General features: G+C 43.3%; 1 protein-coding gene across 2 annotated transcripts in view; it reads left to right on the forward strand.

Moving 5' to 3' along the window:
• DGKI (diacylglycerol kinase iota) overlaps nucleotides 1–16,099 on the forward strand; it is a 382,485-nt gene that overhangs the window by 354,846 nt on the left and 11,540 nt on the right. Inside the window, exons 30-32 of one of the 2 annotated variants that reach the window (XM_033099050.1) lie at nucleotides 2,038–2,158; nucleotides 12,086–12,122; nucleotides 13,810–13,909. In XM_033099050.1, coding sequence (XP_032954941.1) covers nucleotides 2,038–2,158; nucleotides 12,086–12,122; nucleotides 13,810–13,909 — 258 coding nt within the window. Of the gene's footprint in view, nucleotides 1–2,037; nucleotides 2,159–12,085; nucleotides 12,176–13,809; nucleotides 13,910–16,099 lie in introns of those variants that run through there. The other variant, XM_033099049.1, reaches the window with a different exon arrangement.

Here is a 16,099-nt window from a genome sequence, read left to right on the forward strand (position 1 = left end):
TCAAGATCCTTGGGTATATTACCACAGTTTTGTTTTGTTGTTGTTTTGTTTGTTTGTACTTAATGGAGAATTATTTGCGATATAGGAAATCACTATATTCAGCCAGTTGTCTTCTTACATGCTCTGTTACAATTATTTCTTAAGTGGCCAGGAAATGACATAATGACCCCTTATTTACTAAGAGATGAAACATAGGGGCCTAGGGGTTGTTGTTGTTCTTTTTCACTCTTTTCCTTTCTTACTTGTTTCTATCTTTTCCTTTCCAAGTATTTTTCTTCCCCTTTTCTTCTTCTCCATCTTTTTTCATTTTTATATTTCATGTAGAAAGCAAAATGAATATTAAACTGGTTGTGTGTGTGAGAGAGAGAAGGGAGAGGGAGAGGGAGAGAGAGGGAGAGAAACTCCAGTAAGCAGAGCGCAGGAGACTGCACGAACCCCCAGTGCGAAGGCTGGCATGAGTAGCTCCTGTACAGCAGGGCTGCATACCAGTTGGATGCCCATAGATGGACTACATGTTCACAGTGTCGAAAATCACCAAGGAAAGTCAAATTCAAGGCAGCTGATGGATTGGGTCTGTGCTGTTCCTTGAGCCCGAATCCTGCGGGGATCTGCCTCCAAAAATGAGAGTGTCCCTGTGCGATAATGCAGTTAAACAGAACAGGGTTCTCTTAGATTTTGGGGGAAAACTCACAGTTACTTCTTTCTGTCCTTTCGCCCAGTTTAGGGGTGAAAGTCCCCCTGTGTTCCTAATTTCTATTCAACTACTCCTTTTTGATGTGTTCTAGAAAGTCTTCCATGACTCTTTTTCCATTCTCTTCTGGAATACACTTTCCGGGTACCCTGCGCTAGCCCCTTCACGGTCCTCTCCCTACCTGTGTGATTACACATCTGTCTCCTCCATGGACTGGGAAGTCTTGGAAGCCACTGACTGAGTCATCTTCATTTTTGTTTCCTGGCATCTGACACATGGCACTTCTATGGCAGCATCTGAGCGAAAGCATGAACTATGGTTGACTGTCTTTGACCTTTTGAGATGCATGATTTGTTGATAATGTAGTGCCATCTAACTTCTTGGTGGCAGACACATCCCTTTTGCTTCTTACCTGCTGGGTTAACTGCTTCTTATTTGTCCTAAAGCTACCTTTTGGAAGCTCCAGAAGGCTCTTCTTGTTTGGAACATACTCCAGTTTGGAGAACAGGGATCCATTTCTACTTTCTATAATGTTTAATATTTCACTTAGACCGTATCCTCATTTAGTCACCTTATTCTCAGGCTGCAAAATCTTTTGTTTCTCTTCTAGTCTCTTCTCATAGGTGTTTGAGGTTTGTACCACTACATTCTCTGAATCCTTTTGGTTCTCCCATGGATCATCTCTAGCCTTGTTGGGTGGGTGTGGGATGACTAACAGAAGGCATGCTGGCTGGGCTGCAGATCTGGATGGAGAAGGGAGGCATACATGCGCCTGCTTGTGTGTGCTGTGTGCTGTGCTCTGACGAGGAAACTGGGAAGCAACTCCTGTATTTGGTAGCTAGGTTCATTAGGGATTGAAGAAAAAACTAGAGGACGGGAGAGGAGCGGAGCTACCAGACACCAAGTCAGTCCTACTGATCGCCTTAATTATTCTTTAACTCAAGAAAAAGCTGAGCCAACAAAAGAAAGTTTTGATTCTCTTTACCCTCCGCTCCCTTGGGACAGGGACCAGTGCCCAGAAAAGAAAAGACATAAATAAATAAATAAATAAATAAATAAATAAATAAATAAATAAATATTAAATAAATAAATAAAACAGAAAAAGAAAGAAGTAATTCAGTATCCTTAGGCTGTTCAACACCCATAGACCCTCTCCGGAGTTAGTGAGTCACTGGCCATGTATTTGAGTGATAACACAATTGAGGGAGGTTACTTCATCTCGCTGACTTTTCTCTGAGACCGGAAACATGGGCGGTTTGCTACGTTACTCTTATTTTATCACTGGTTAGCTGTTTCCCCTTGTGCCAGACTCTGCCTGAGCTCCTTTTCCTATGTCTCTTTTTCAGCTAATAGAAAGCTATAAAAATGGAGGCAGTCTGCTAATTCAGGGACCAGACCACTGTTCACTCCTTCACCACGCAGCTAAAACCGGCAACGGAGAGATTGTGAAATATATCCTCGACCACGGTGAGTAGACACAGTGACCTCAGGATCACTTATCCATGAAATAGACCAAATTTTCTAAGTTGACTTTCATTCAGCATGGTGGGAATGGCTTTCCAACTTTTGGCTGACTCTCCCGGCTTATTTGAAATAACCGAGATGGCAAACCACTGACCCCTATGGGTAATCTTAACCAATCGATTCATAGAAATAATTTTCATATCAAGGTCTCTGCAGGGTGTTTGGATGCTGGGTAATTACGAAGTAAAAGACGGGCATGATATGCCTCATTGTTTGGGGAAGAGCCAATGTGTTTTGGGAAGTTAACTGGTTGGGACCAGGTACCTAATCCATATTCATAACTGATCATTCGGAGGATTGATAAGTGTATTTTTTTCCATCTTTCTGGTTATTTATTTATTTTTGTTTGACTCTCATTCATCTTTTCAACTCAAGTCACACTTGATTTTCCTGGGAAATGTCTGGTAGTCTTCTGTCCTCTGCGACGGCCATGCTCACCTCCTAGGCAGCCTCCTACCTGGATTTCTAATTTGGTGTTAGGACATTTGCTAGAAGTCAAGTTCACTTTAGCATCCGAATACCAAGTCTTGACCATTACTTTCAGCTTCCCATGTTTACTTATAGTGTTTCTAGGATGAAAAAAGACAGGAATCAAGGTGAGGAGGGGTGAGATCTGCCTGAGTTGGCTGTTTTTGAGGGAGAAGGAGAGGAATAGTCACCAGCTCTGACAGAGATCCTGGAAGATTTTCTGTGAGCCTGTGGCCCACCCTCTTTGCATCCAAATTCAGGCTGCAAATGATAAATACATTAGTAGATATTCACATTCCTTTTTGCTCCTCTTGTTATTCAGCAGATGTCTTATTTCATTCATTCATTCATTTATTCATTCATTCATTCAATAAACAAATATTTGTGGGAGACCAGCACACGTACAAAATAAAATACAGTCACTGTTTTCAAGCAATTGCAAGCTAAAGAAAAAAAATAATCATATGCATAATTAAATTTAAAACAGTTGTATATAGATGTTTTAAGTCCTATGGTAAAGGCACAAATAGGTAACACAGCTACCATTTTTTAGCACATGTTATAAGCCAGATGCTTATACTAGACACATCTTATTATTGAAATTTTACAAGGACCTAGTGTGTTAGGTATTAGACTCTCAGTCACATTAGACTCTCCTGCTTTGTCTTCAGTACCTGTCCACCATGAAGAGTTTGCTTGTATCCTTGGCCTGAATTTGGGTAGAAAGAATGGCTTAGGAAAAGAAAAGGGGTTAAAATAGGATGGTGGTCATGAGAGGATTTCTTTCCCCCTTGTAGTCTGGGTTGGGTAATTGCAAGCCTCTCTGCCCTGGAAACCCTAGGCAGGTAAGCTGTATTCTTGGTGCTGTGTCTGGGACAGGTAACATTCCCTCTCCTGCTGCCCTGACCTTTTTATCCCCACAGTTAAAAACGTTCCTCTTTGGGCAAGATTTGCGAAAGCAATGGTGGCGTAATTTCTGTTTGCCTGCTACACACACACACACACACACACACACACACACAACACACAACACACAGGCACACACACACACAGTGTGAGAGGCAGCACCGGATGTTAAACCCCAGCCCCCAAAAACATGCATAAAGTCTCAAAGCTTCTATGGTTACTTTTCCCATGTTGGAAACCATCTCAGGATTTCTACCACACAAAGTTCGGCTGAGCTTTAGACATACGCTGTTTACCTGCTGATTGCCATCCTCTTGATCCTTCTCAATGCTTTCTTCCTAGTTTGCCTTTAGCCAATGAGACTGAGTGCTTGTCTGCAGACCTTAGGCTGTTTAATAGCCACATGCCATCTCCGGATTTGGCTGAGCCACTGATATCTACGTGAGTGGTAACAGTTTAGGAACCCTCTCTCCTGTCCCTCTTTTAACCTCTCCAGAAGAACTAGCATTTTCCCCTCCTTCCCGGATCCTCTCTGTATCAGTCACCTATTGGTGTCTCACTCAGCCTCACTCACAAGGCTGCAGTGAGCTGCAGTTTTGACTGAGTCTGTGTTAAAGATGGATGCTTCCAGGTGTGGGGCTCTCCGCTGGGGTGGCTGGAATGGCTGGAATACCTGAGCCTTTCTCTGCATCTCGTCTTTTATCCCAGGCTTCTCCACAGCATGATGGTCCTAGAGTCCAGTAGGGCGAGAGTGGAAGCTTCCAGATGTCCTGAGGCCAGGTTGAAAAGTTCTGCCTCCTCTCTGCAGCATTCTGTTAGCTAAAACAAGGCACAGAGCCGGCCTGACTCAAGGGATGGGGAAATAGACCCCACCGCTTGATGGAAAGAGCTGCGAATAATTGATGGCTGTATTTCATTTACCACCCTCCCTTACTCTCCATTTTCTTCAACTGAAAATGATGACCGTACCCTCTCAATATCTTGAATACTGACTCACCTAAACACCTCTGGAGCTCCGCTCTTATATTTCCCTTGGTTCTGAGTCCTATGGTTGCTTAGCAACAATCATTGTTTAACTTTGCAAGTTCATAAATACGGACAGTCCCCCTCCCAGCCCCACTTTTTTTTCTTAAGCATAAGTTATGTCCCATGCAAAATGTGGGACAAACACTAAAAATAAAATCCAAAAACTCTCTCCTCGGTTGAGCCTCTCCGGAAACATCAGTGATGCAGCCTGAGATGGTATCACTCGAACACTGTAGATTTTCACTCCCCTCCACTACTTCTTTTTCCGTAGCCTAAAGTAATAGGGCCTCTAAAAGCCCCTGCAGCCCAAGCTCACAGGGCCTGGAGTTTCTAACCCCCAGTGTAGATTGTTATATACGTAATTTATGTGGAATGAAATACAGCGGACACGTTAGTGTCTTAGTGCTTTGACCAAAGCCAGAAATTCCAGTACTAACGTGGTTTCTCTTCACCCCCCAGTGTCTTTTGCAAAGAGTGCATCAATCACACGATAGTTTTCTCTGTCCAAACGGAAGGACACCAAGGAGTTGATTAATGTCTTGGAGGGGAGGTACTTATTTTTGCAGGGTTTTTTTGTTGTTGTTCTTGTTAGATTTTGTAAATCAGTTGGTTTAATACTTATGCTCATGAGAAAAAGAATATCTCAGATTCCTTTACTCACCCTAAGTTCACTCACAGGTAAAGGAGCATTTCCCTTAGTCACAGAGGGCACCCTCTACCCTCCCTGTCTCATCAGGATCTCTGATTGGCCAGTAGATACCTGAGAAAAAGACTGTGGAGACAGAGAAGCACAATCCAGCTCTTCTGTCTGAAAATACAATCTTGTTATGCGCTACAGTCCAGGGCTCACTGCCTGTTTGATAGGTGGCAATCTGTAAACTTTTAGTGCTATGGTCAGGTAATGGAAACTGAATTGCAGTTGATTTTTATTGAAATTAGCATTTATCAACCTGGTAGGCATTGCCAATTTCATGCTTAATGTTGATCTCATCGTTTCTATTTATTCAGGAATATGTATATCAAATCTTTTGACATAATCAACCTAATTCTCTAGGTTCCTTAAGAGCTAAGCACTTCAGCTCAACCGTTTTTATTGTTTGTTTTCATATCTTTAGTTGCTGATACAATTTATATTAACCTGTGCACTTTGGGATTGAAACTATCTTTGCAGAACCATTCATCGCTCTTTTTAATATTTATTTTAAATCAATAGAAACCCCTTTAAATTATAGTGCTCTCGAAGTCGAGGACAAATACATGGAAAACATGACCCTTTCTTACTCTTCAATCATCTTAATGTCATCTCCACTCAGAGAAAGAGTCTCTCCTAATTTAATAATGATCGATGAAGACGCTGGGATTCCCCTGGTCTGACAAGGAAAATAGCCTTTTCCCAGAGGCCTCCAGGAGGCCTCGGTTTGGGGATGCATCCCAGACAATGGCATTGTACTTATACATTAGCATCCGATTTGCGGTAGATAGGTCTGATCAGTTTGAATTCACGTAAGTGAAAACATTTTGTACACCATGCCAAAGATCAAGAGGGACATATCTCCTAATCTCAAATGCGGCACATTTCTGGAAGTTATAGTTTTATTATTTTTTTAAAAAATTGGTTTAAGTCTTCCCCGGTGGCTTCATATGATACAAATACTAAACGCCTGACTGTAAAGATGGCTTCAATGACAAGGATTCTGAGAAATCAGGGGCCCTTTTCAAGGTGCTTGATGGGAAATTGTATGTGACTTGTTTGCTTTCTGTGTCCTTACTCTCCAGCGAGCCCCTCTCTCCCCAATGCTGTGACCTCTTCACTGGACATGTTTGGTGAGCAGTGGGGGTCCCCAGTCAGGAGGATACTCCTTGAACAGGAGTCCTGAGAGACTATGCTCCCAGACATGACATTCGGCAATGTATTTCTCTTCTAAAGGCTCTTTTTAAACCGAGCTGGGGGCTTGGGGGACAGGAGCTGTCTGGTATGTTCTGGAAAGCCACAGGAAGCTTCAATTGTTTTCCTCCTGCATCTTCTCCGGGACATCTTGTCTCAAATTCACAACATGCTGCTTTCCTTTATGAGAAAACTGGAATTTGGGCATTGGGAGGGTTGAAAAGAGAATGGAGGAGGAAGAGAGCTAACAATTCCGCAGGGACAGGGTGGAGAGAGAAGGATGCCCAGGGAATCCAGCTGAGATTCCCCGTAGGTTCTTGCTTTTCAGCTCCTTTCAACCATCTTTTTTACCCACTCCCTCCTCCCTCATTTTTCCCTCCAAGAGACTTTTGTGTTGTCTTTTACCACCCTGCACATTTTTGCTCTTTTGTTTTTATTCTCCCCACTCCCACCCCTTTGCCCCCTACCGTGTTTCCTGATAGAAATCTCACTCATGCATTTCTTTTTTGATTTCAATGGCTTATTTTGTCTTTCCTTTTTTTTTCTGCCTTCAGTCTTTCTTTTCTTTCTTTTTTTTCTTACCCCCCTTTTTCTGCCTCTGGTCCCCAGAGAAATGACCACCATCCCGCTGGGACAGGATGACGGTGCTGTAGGAGTTCCCAGTGCCAGCGCTCCCCACATCTGTGCAGCTTTTGTCCTGGGCCACAGGATGATTTGGAATGGTCTGCTGGCAGCGTCAGGGAGACTAATGGGAAATGAGATCTGGAGCGAGAGAGGCCATGGGGAGGTGGAAGGAATAGCAAAGGGGATTTGGATGCGTTGGTGTGGGAAGCAAATGAAAGGACGCATGTGGCATATCAGATAGAAAAAAGGACAATATTGATAAAGGTGCCCCAGAAGAACTGGGGTATCTGATGGAAGAGCCTATGGAAAGAATGCTGGCCAGCAGACCTGCAATTGGAAAGGCTTGACTCCTGAACACACTGTGCTCTTTCTTCTGTTGGGAGATTTGCGAAGTTTTCCTTCCTTTTGTAGCCTCTGGGCTTCACCCGAATACTGATGTGTACATCCCCTTAATGTATTTTCCATTCTCTTTTTTTTTCCAGACCATTTCCCCATATAGCACAGTCTTTTGAATCCATGTCGCATTTATAGAAATTTCTCTGAGAAAAAAATAAGACGTTGGCTGGGTCCACATTGATTTTAAATGCCTTCAATTCATTCATTCACTTAAAACATTAATTCTGTCCCAAACACTTTTGAGAAAAAAAAAATGTTATTGTAATAATCACTGCTAATCTTGATTATTCAAAGTGCTTTATATATATGAACACATTTAATTCTTACAACAAGCCTACACAATAAGTTCTCTTATCTCTATTTGACAGGTGGTAAAAACTGAAGCATAGTGAAGTTGGTTTACTTGCCAAACTCATACATAAGATATAGTATCTGCCCTCTGTATTCCTAAAACCCAGCAAAGGGAAATGATAAACATGCACAAACAACCAGAGTGCAGACGGTCCAATATGTGTAGCACACGCAGGGTTCTAGCGACAGCTGGTATAGGGCTGTGGAAAGGCAGTGACTGTCTTCCCCTGAAGATTTTATGAGGAAATTTGTACCCAGACCCCTTCGATAAGTATTTAAGGGTTATTTTCTGGTGCAGGTCAGCTACAGGTTGGCGTGTGGACATTGTATTAAACCCTGGGAGGGACAGAGAGTCCAGGCTTCCTTTTCTATTCAGCGAACAATTGTGAGTTCTACTGATAATTGAATGGTATTCCTCCAAGTTCCTTAGGGGAGATGGCATGGTATCTACAATCAGAACATATGTTTACGTAAAATATAAAATAAACACCAAGCCCACAAGCTGCCCATTGAGGTATATTGAAAGAATTCCATTATCTTTATTTTCTCTCTCTTTTTTCCTGTTCTCTCCCTTAATTCACCCAAATTAACCTTCCCAAAACCACAAATGTTCTTTTTATATACTTTTTCCTTTCAAGAGAATTTTTGTGGTCTTCGTTGACTATTTTTGTTTCTCTGGCCACCCCCCGTGCTTCGAATCTTGTACCAATGCGACTAATGCATACAGGATTCTGTGAAACAGCACAACAGCGTGATGTACGATTAACAACAGTTCCCATTGGGTCGCTGAAGATACAACTAGGGAAGGAAACTACAGTCTCATCTTAGGCTGCACCTGGCACTCAGCCTCCTCCTTATTTCCTCCTCTGCAACCCCTTCTTGCTAGCACTATGCGAGCAGTTATTTTAAGTTCTAAAAATTATTAGAAAATGTACCTGCACTATTCAAAAGAGCTCCCCACTCCTACCAGTAATCAGCCAGCTGCCACCCTTTCCTCTTCATGGGCGATTTGCCTGTTCAAAATGTCTGCTCTTTTGTGATGATGTGTGTTGAAGGAACGATGAGGAAAGTTGGGGTTAATGAAGCCCCTCATTCCAGAGCCATTGCTGAAACCTCGAACTGGAGTTTCTTTAGCTATTAATTAAGAGCAACAGTGCCTTGTTTTAATATCAGCTCCTCTTTCTTGCGCACCTGTCAGCTGCAGAGGAGAAAAGGAGAGACAGGGGGCATGATGCTTAGCTACAGGCAGGCCTGACTCACGCACTGGATAACCAGCTCTGGAGTCATTCTGGGTTGGCTGCGTGTATGGGGATTCTTGTCAGAAATTTGAGGATCAAGGTCCTTTCTCTTCAGTGTCCCCACTGCCAGAGTGTCAAACCATTGCCATTTAGCACACATTACGCTGCTCAGGGCCCTTTCGCTGCACGGACCCACCACACGTGCAGCTCTGAGGGTATGGAAGGACAGTGCTGCGTAAAGGAGGAAATGAGCAAGGCCTCGTTGCCTAAATCTTTGTCCCAATAGCAGGAATGATGGGAACAGAACTACTAGAGAGGCCATGCTGTCTGGGTTCACAGAATTCCTTTCAAAATGAGTGGCCTGAAAGGTTTTCTGGAGGTGGCAGGAGGTCTGTAAAAGGAACACTGGGCACTGTAAGCCTTCTTGCTCTGTATTTGTAGAGAATGTCCTGTCAGCTATTGAATAGGCCTCGAGTACTTTGTTCTTATGACAGATAATTTGCGTCAACAAGTGGCGTCACATGTGAGTGGGAAGAAAGCGGCCCTTTTACTCGAGCGTCTCCTTCCTTGACTGATGTTCCCATATCTTGACTTCGTATAACCTGCTGTGTTGTGTCAGAGAATAGGACGCTTCATAATACCTCAACTTTAGGCATTGTGTGTGTGTGCCAGCTACTGTTTTAAGCACCTAACTTTCATTAACTTACAAAACTTCGCAACAATTTTCTTAGATAAATATCATCAGTGTGACTTTACATATATAACAATCAAGGGTCTCAGGTTAAATGAACTTGCCCGTGACCTAGTAAGTGGCAGGTTGAGCTGGACTTTTAAACCAAGGAGGTTCATCTGGGAAACCCTCACTGCTAACCACAGCACTACAATGCTTTGAATGTCTTTGGGGGGGTGTGTGGGCGTAGAGGGGGGTGGTCATTCATGTTTCCTTAGACCCACAGGACTAAAGAACAAAATGAATGAGTTAAATCTCTGTTGAGTTCTTTATATAGGGTAGATGCTAGAGGGATGTGAAAAATAATAAAACTATTCTTACATTCAAGGGATTTAGAATAATTCATTTAAGAGGGCAAGGCATACAGCCGAAAAGGAAATATATGGTACAAAGGTAGAACCAAATAGTTCTGGGAGTTCAGAAAAGGGATAAAGTCCTTCTGTCGAAGGTGATCCTTTCAGGGGAGCTCATCACAGACTGGGCTTTAAAAAATGTGTTTGATGTAGGTACGTGGCTAGAAAGGGAAGGCTGTTCTGGAAAGGGACAGATGAGGGAGTGAGCTCTTAGAGTTGGGAGAGGCTGAGAAATATTTGGGCGATGGAGCAGTTACCAGTTTGGAAAAAGGAGAACCTTGGGAACAAATTGAAGAAAGGTGGTTCCAAGTGAAAGATTGTGAACTTCAATGTTTAAATACTTGGGAGTAAGCAGTAAATATGATGAATTGGTAACCTGGAAATCAAAATGACAGGAGACCTTTTTATTTTTTTTTTTTAGTAACAGTTTCTTCCTGCTAATTATTTTACAGGCAGAGACCTGTTAGGAGAGAGAAATAGGGCGGACATTGCAGGGGAAGGTTTACCTGGCCTTGGTGATCAGTAGATGTGAAAGGGAGATGGCAAAGATGATGATTTAGCTCTGGGTGACCAGGAGGATTTTGAAGTTCCCATAACATCTGTCATCTTCTCCTTGACCAATACCTGAGTGGTTAGAAAGTTCTAACCTCTTCTTCTCTTCTGATTATGTAATAGATGATCACATAAGTAAATTTTCAATGATAATGATAGCCAACAATATAGAGAGCAAATCAACAGGATCCTATTTCTAAGGTCCAAAATGTTCAGTACCTAGAACTGTGTTTGGCACTTCCAAGCACATTTATTCATTCGTTCAGCCAAACATTTAATCATCTGCTTGGCACCGGGTTCTATGTCAGGAACTGAGGAAGGGCATGGTGGTAGATGAGTCAAAGGCCACAATTTCAAGGGCTTTCCCAGAATCTAGTTGTAACGAGAGACATCAGCAGATGATTTTAATGTGGTTTAAACGTCATGATCAGTAAGGTGATCAGATATCCCCTCGTGTCTGGGATAATCTCAGTTTGGATGATAAGCCATATTACCCTCCCAGTTATAGGACATAGGGCTACTACACAAAGTGAGGGAGCGCACAGGCAGGACATTTAATGCAAGACTAGGAGCGGGGGTCATAGTGGGTTTCATGGAGGAAAAGTGTCTCCAGAGTTGCCTGCAGGCTGCTAAGGAGCTCAGGGAGGACTAGGGAGAAAGGCAGTGGTACGGAAGGGAGAAAGGTGGGCGTTCCAAACATGTTTGCAGAAGGAATGAATGAATTAGTGAACAAATAAAACATTGTGAATGTGAAAACTCACAGCATAGTTCAATGCCTAATGAATATGCATTCGATGCTTATGCATAACATTTCTTCCAGGTCTTGGAAGGGAAATTTTATGAAAAATAGAATTTTACTGTATTTCTAAAGTAAGGATATTGGACTGCATGATATCTACGGTCTCTTGTAGCTTTGACATTGCACTACATAAGACCCCATCCTAAATTACCTACCACTGGAGAATGAGAAACAATCCTTAAAGTCCATCTGATTTTCTCCTTCCCCACGGTATCCACTTATTTCTCTTGTTCTATTCCAATTGATTTTATTTCTTCAATTCGATTGGAAACTTCTTGAAGGGAGAGACCATATCACTCATTTGTAGCTCCCATTAGGCACATAATAGCTGGTGGTGATTGAGAGATTGGTAAGGGGGAGGTAGAAAAATCCTTCCTTTTTGGAGAGAGGGAGGAGAAGGTCTTATTATCCCCATTGCCAAATGCTCTTTCTGAAGCAGCTTTCCAAGGCATTTTAATTATATGACTACTGATTTTTTTGTTGTTGTCAATGGTGAGTTTTTGAACTTATTTTTGATGGGCTTTTGCTTTCCTCTTATTTAGGACCTTCCGAGTTATTGGATATGGCCGACAGTGAAACGTGAGTGTTACCTTTTATTACATAGTCTAGATTATTTTGTTTAGAACAGATCTCAGAGAAGAATGCAATCGATAGGGCACATAATAGATGATTTTCATGCTAGTGGTAAAACGTCCACTTTCAGTTGTATTTATGACTGTGCAGGGCTAATCTTCTAAGTCAAAAATGACACAATAAAAATTGACGGCAAGCGTCAAAATGATTGCACGCACGGTCATCCCTAGTCATCATTTAGTGCTTCCTACAGGCAAGGTACTTCTGCACTCGTGCCTCTTGGATTGCTGAGAAGTCTAAATAAACTCACTGACCTTCTTTTCACTCTTTCTCACCTGGGGGATGTGAGAAAATGAAGGCCTCATGCCCTAAGGCATTGTTGCATGTAATGAAACTTCTTTGCTGAGTCTAGAATGGAGCAAGGTATATAATACAACCACCGGAGAACTGAAAACGTAGGAATCCCGACCCTGTTCATGTTCTGAGGTTCAGATGAGGAATCCTGGTGCAGAAAGTCACCCTCTCTGGGATGATCCCCAAACTGATAATGTTTGTTTTCAACTTTCTTTTTTCTAGGGCAACAAAATAGCTACCACTCCCCATGTAGGAACAAAGAAAGGCTAAACATCTCACCCTGAAACCCATACAGAACCACTAGAAAACTTCAGAGAAATTCGAGAAGGGATGAAGAATGAAGGGCAGGGGTGGGGTGGGGAGTGGCTAAGTAGGTATGGGGGAGGAAACGTAGAAATGGATAGAATGGAGGTCCAGGGGAGGGGTATGGCTATGAGTAACTAGAGTTGGAAGAAACTGTCCATTGCTCCATAGAGCTTGTTTATATATTGTACGTCCTATTGGCAAGTTTGTCACTTACTCCACTTAGCCTTCCCTAAGGTCTGCGTGTGATTTTTCAGGAAACACTTTGGCATTAAGTGTCTTTTAAATTTTGGACTCAATGGAAATGTACTCCTCCCTACACCGCCTCTTAGAGGGGCGGAAATAGCCCCTTTCCCCTACCCACTTCCCACGCAGAGTGGCTGGCCTGAGCACGCCGCAGACTGGACACAGCTCTGGTTCCTGAACTCCCGAGCATCTCACTGCACCTCCCAGATCCTCTGTGGCTGCCTGTCCCCTTCCACCAGCCACTGGTATGGAGGGTGCTGTCCTGGTTCTTTCAAGTTGAGTTCCCAGGAGCTACGCCTCCGAGACATGGACGGTGGTCCACGGTGTGATGAGTCTGAAGGGCCAGTGGTTCTCCATCACTGTTCCCTTTGTCCTTCATCTAGTGTCCCTCACGCTTTGCCCAGATATATCCACAGAGAGAATTGCTTCACCGCGTTCAGACACATCCACACACATCCGTCGGTTAATAGTGCCATTGAGTCTTCCCTCGGTCAGACATTAGTCCTTTAAAACACAATCACTCTGCAGTTTCAAAAAGAGGCTGGAGTCAGATATTATGGTTAGTTGATGACTAACTCAAGGCATTTTGAGGCCCCTTACCCATCTCCCTGGCACGTGCCCTGCCTGCACGGATGGTCTCTGCTGCAGATAGGGAGCTAGGCCGAGGAGCAGAGAACATCAGCAGCAAGGGGAGGAGTAGGATGCCACCCTCACCCCCGCAGGCCGCCTCCACCTGCACCCCCGGGCCCAGCCCCTTGATGGGTGGTTTCCCGTTTCATCTTTGATTTAGGGGTGAGACCGCACTGCATAAGGCTGCCTGCCAACGGAACCGGGCGGTGTGCCAGCTCCTGGTGGACGCAGGCGCATCTCTGAGAAAGACGGACTCCAAGGTAACGTGATGCGCGAGTGCAAACATCCACCCCCTGGGCCAGATCGCCGGCACCATTGCCTTCACTTGTGCTCGCAGCAAAGGCATCGTTTCTGTGCTGATGGAAGTGCCCGGGGTTTTGGAAAAAGGAGAAAAAAATAAAGTGCTTCATTTAGAGAAATTGCAGTTTAAACGTATAAGCACAAAGGGCGGGTGCGTGCTTGCCTATGGGGCTTTATAAAACTCTGAACATGCTGGCGTGGGGATTTGGGGTTCTCCTGCCGAATGCCGGCAGCCAGGTTGCAGGAAGATGAGGTGCAACACCCCAGGAGAGGGGTGAGAACCATGTTCAAAGACATTAGCCTGGACTCTGGGAAAAGCCCCTTTGGGATTTCTCCTTCGGCTGTTTAATCCAGTGTAGCTTAAAATCTGATTTCTGTCGCCCCGTGTATGGGCGCTAAATTGCTTACCAGTCACTTCCAGGATGGGAGGTCAGGCTGCTGCATGCGTTGTTCAGATTTACTGACAGCATGCAAGGGAAGGGCTGAAAGCTGGAGTAAAGGAGGAATTGAGGTTTAGTAGCACTGATCTAGGATTGCCACCCGTGAGAAAGAGAAGAGTTAATGCAGATCAAACTCCACAGACGAGCCTGATCGACTCTGGGAGTTTTCAAGCACCCCGTGCAGAGTCAAAAAAAAAAAAAAAAAAAATAGGACAAGCCACTGAACTGCAGAGTGGCTATGGAGAATGTTGACATATACCAGGGGTGCCAAAAAAGTGTGTACAAGTGGACACTTTGGTCCACATTGCTCAAGCAGTGACCAAATCTCTGTAATCAGAAGTGTCTGGATGCTGATGGGAACCACTTTGAGCACCTCTTGTCATTGCAGAAGTCAAACGTGACTTGTAGTCACCTTTTGTTACCGGTATATATTGAGTGTTACAATTTTAATACAGTTTTCCTTTCTGAAAATATGTCTACATTTTCTTGGCAGCCTCTGTAGATGCGGACTTCACTGAGCAGGTACCAAGTAACCTAAGTTTTGGGCCAGTGAAGGTAGCCAAGAAACACAGGTGAATGACGTAGAAGACTTAATGACTAACAAAGACTTAAGCCCCGTTAGATGTACTTAAGTGATGACCATCAACTTATGTGCAGCTTTTGCCCTCGGGTTTCCTCAAACTGCAGTGCACACTGTGAAATAGCTTTCTTGTGTGGACCTCTCTTTCCTTTCTGAGTCAGTTCTGAGCCATTGGCATTGTGTGACTCTCCATCCACGTCTCTTATAGCTGCCCAGCTCCTTGCTCTCTGACTCAGGTCTTAGGCTTCAACCCCACTAAGCTGGGTCCCGGTTTCTCGCTGGTCTGTTACCTGTCTGGTTAGCTAATTGGGTATCCGATTTCAAATGGCAGATAATTGCCCAATGAGCTACGCTTCCCAGATGATAGTTGCACTCAAATGCTTTGATGTGTAACCTGACTGAGAAACACAAACCATGCAGGCAAGATCAAGGGAGGCCACGATCTGAGGTACAGACAGCCTTGCTGGGGCCACTCAGACTACAGAAGGGTGATTGCCTGTTTACTACACAAAAGACTGGCCTTCCACTCAACTCAGATAATAAAAAGAAAGAAAGGAGCAACGTGAAACGATTGCTCTTTTTCATTTTTCTAAGCTTCTGAATCAGATAAATGGGCTCAACGTTCCTTGAGGTTTCTTCCTCTCTTGTGTTATGTATGTGTGTGTCTCTTTCCAAAACACAAACAACTTTATTATTTTTATGATCATCCATATAGTGCATTCTCCCATGGAAAACTCTAGTGATGCAAAAAATGCAAAAAAAGTAAAAATAGCTAGAAAATTCCATAGTCTAGACCTATATATATTATTACAATTTTAATGATCTCTTTTCTCACGTGGCTATGCCTGTTTTTCTCTCTCATTTTTCTTTAAATAGGTCAAGTCATACTATATATGCTATTGTATATCTTAACTCTTCACCCAACATGATGTTCTAGAGATCTTACCATATGAAGTAATATGCTTCATGCTTTTCAGGAACCTTTAATATTCCTATTTTGGAATTTGATGTTAGGTAAAAGCTGAATATGACAATTATTACTGGATCTTCTGGGATTCCTTGGAGAGAAGCAATATCTTGAGAATTTCTCTTGAGATAAAACAATCCTTTAAAAATCAACTCAAAGGCCC

This window comes from Rhinolophus ferrumequinum, chromosome 26, assembly GCF_004115265.2.
Source record: "Rhinolophus ferrumequinum isolate MPI-CBG mRhiFer1 chromosome 26, mRhiFer1_v1.p, whole genome shotgun sequence".
NCBI lineage: Eukaryota > Metazoa > Chordata > Mammalia > Chiroptera > Rhinolophidae > Rhinolophus > Rhinolophus ferrumequinum.